Consider the following 1,721-nt stretch of genomic DNA (forward strand, 5'->3'; position numbering starts at 1 on the left):
AAACGGCGATGCAACGCGAAATCCTGAATCGATGAAGAATGCAGTCGATCCAACTCACCTGATCTGGCCAGGAAAGATCCAAACTGCTGGATCAGCGGCCGGAGAAGTGCAGATCGGGAGGGGGAGCAGGATGAAGTGACGCGATCGTGCCGATCTCGATGTGGCGCGGAACGCCGTGGGGGAGACGGGGGAGAGGAAGCAGCTCCTCTTCGCGGTTCGGTTTCGCTCCTCTTTTGTTGGAAGCGCAGGAGAATGCAGGACCCGAGGTGGTCGCTCGACGCCGCCTCGCCTCGTCGAAGCCGCTGTTGGAATGATCGAGAAGGATCGCGATGTGACAAGGAGAATGTAACGGGAGGTTTCGTAACATTAAAAAACTCCGAAAAAAAATTGTATGTTACCATTCCCGATATTTTAATATCATATCACGCACATCGAGTGATGCACCTGCAATTCTGCAAACAATATCACGCATCCTCACTCACTCCAATTACTACTACAAATTTTCATCAATAAAAAGTAAAATTAATTTTAAAAATTAAAAAATTAAAAACTTTGACTATGATTAAACAAAATAACCGATACGATAAGCATGACGACAAACCACAACGCAACAAATTTAATAACGGCCGCCTCTAACAAAAAAACGGCTCAAATAGCGGAGTTACGAAGAATTTAATTTAGAATATAGCGGGTAGCGGTTCGAGCGGGAAGAGATCGCCGATATCGTGGAAGTAATCGTTTTCTTCCCACGCCGGCGCATGGTTCGCCGAGAAGTACTGCGCCGGCGCGGAGAGTGAAAGCCATGCCGTCGTTGTATCATCCTCGAAGAGGCTCGGCTGAGTAGACTCCCATAGCGTTGAACCTGATAAATCGTTATATAACGGCACGTCGTCCAATGGTATTGGTAGGAGCTCCGCCGGTGAGAACTCCGGCGGAAAGAAACCGTGGTCTTCTGCGGGGGTTTCTTTGTCGGAGCAGGAGGGGAATGGACGGAGAACGGAGGTCGGGGAGGAGAGGACGTGGGAGTCGTCGCCGGAGTCGTAGGCGGTGAAGGCGGAGGTGGGAATATTGGTCTCCTCTCGGGCAGCAGGACGCGCCGCGGCGGCAGCGGTGGATGAAGAGGAGAAGTTAGTGGAGGCGCCGGGGCCGCGGAGTTGTATCGCGGCGGAGTCGTAGACCAAGGCCGCCTCCTCGGCGGTGTCGAAGGTGCCGAGCCACACTCGGACGCCGCGCGATGGGTCTCGGATCTCCGCTGCGTACTTCCCCCACGGCCGCCGCCGCACGCCTCGGAACTTGGTGCTCCCGCCTCCAGTCTTGCGACGCTCATCACCAACCCGCTTCCTCCTCCTTCTTCCTCCCTTCTTCCTCTCCGCTTCCTGGCAGTACTCAAAAGCGACCTCCTTCAAAACCCAACGGCCAGCAGAGAAGCCACACTGCGCTTCATCGCCGGAGGAGTCCGTGGCGTCTTGGTCGGTCCAAAAGATTCGCAACGTGCGAACTTTCTTCATGACCAGTCCTCTGTTTCCCCTTTCCGCAGTGCAGACCAAAGCAGGGTGGCGAAACCTTAACAAGAAGCCGCCAAGGCGAAATCTTTAACGAGGAACAAAGCAGCGCTACTATTAAAGAGGCGATTCCGCCTAGTTTTCACAGGGGAATAAAGGGATAAAGATATCGTCAAAGTGAGAAAACACAGAACCAGAACAGTAAACAAAGGTAAAAAC

At 53.1% G+C, this 1,721-nt stretch overlaps 1 protein-coding gene across 1 annotated transcript; it reads right to left on the minus strand.

Annotated features, from left to right (window-relative positions):
- Positions 1 to 677: 677 nt before the first annotated feature.
- On the minus strand, positions 678 to 1,508 carry LOC141828598 (pathogenesis-related genes transcriptional activator PTI6-like). Its single transcript, XM_074716051.1, has one exon. The coding sequence runs from the start codon at positions 1,506 to 1,508 to the stop codon at positions 678 to 680; it is 831 nt and encodes a 276-aa protein (XP_074572152.1).
- Between the last annotated feature and the right edge of the window lie 213 nt (positions 1,509 to 1,721).

Source organism: Curcuma longa, chromosome 4 (genome assembly GCF_044706935.1).
Source record: "Curcuma longa cultivar G26 ecotype Majalengka, Jawa Barat chromosome 4, ITB_CL_G26_1.1, whole genome shotgun sequence".
Classification (NCBI taxonomy): domain Eukaryota; kingdom Viridiplantae; phylum Streptophyta; class Magnoliopsida; order Zingiberales; family Zingiberaceae; genus Curcuma; species Curcuma longa.

What these genes read in the sequence shown, in the direction of transcription:
- LOC141828598 (XM_074716051.1), bottom strand. Translation starts at nt 1,508, where the DNA reads ATGAAGAAAGTTCGCACGTTGCGAATCTTTTGGACCGACCAAGACGCC.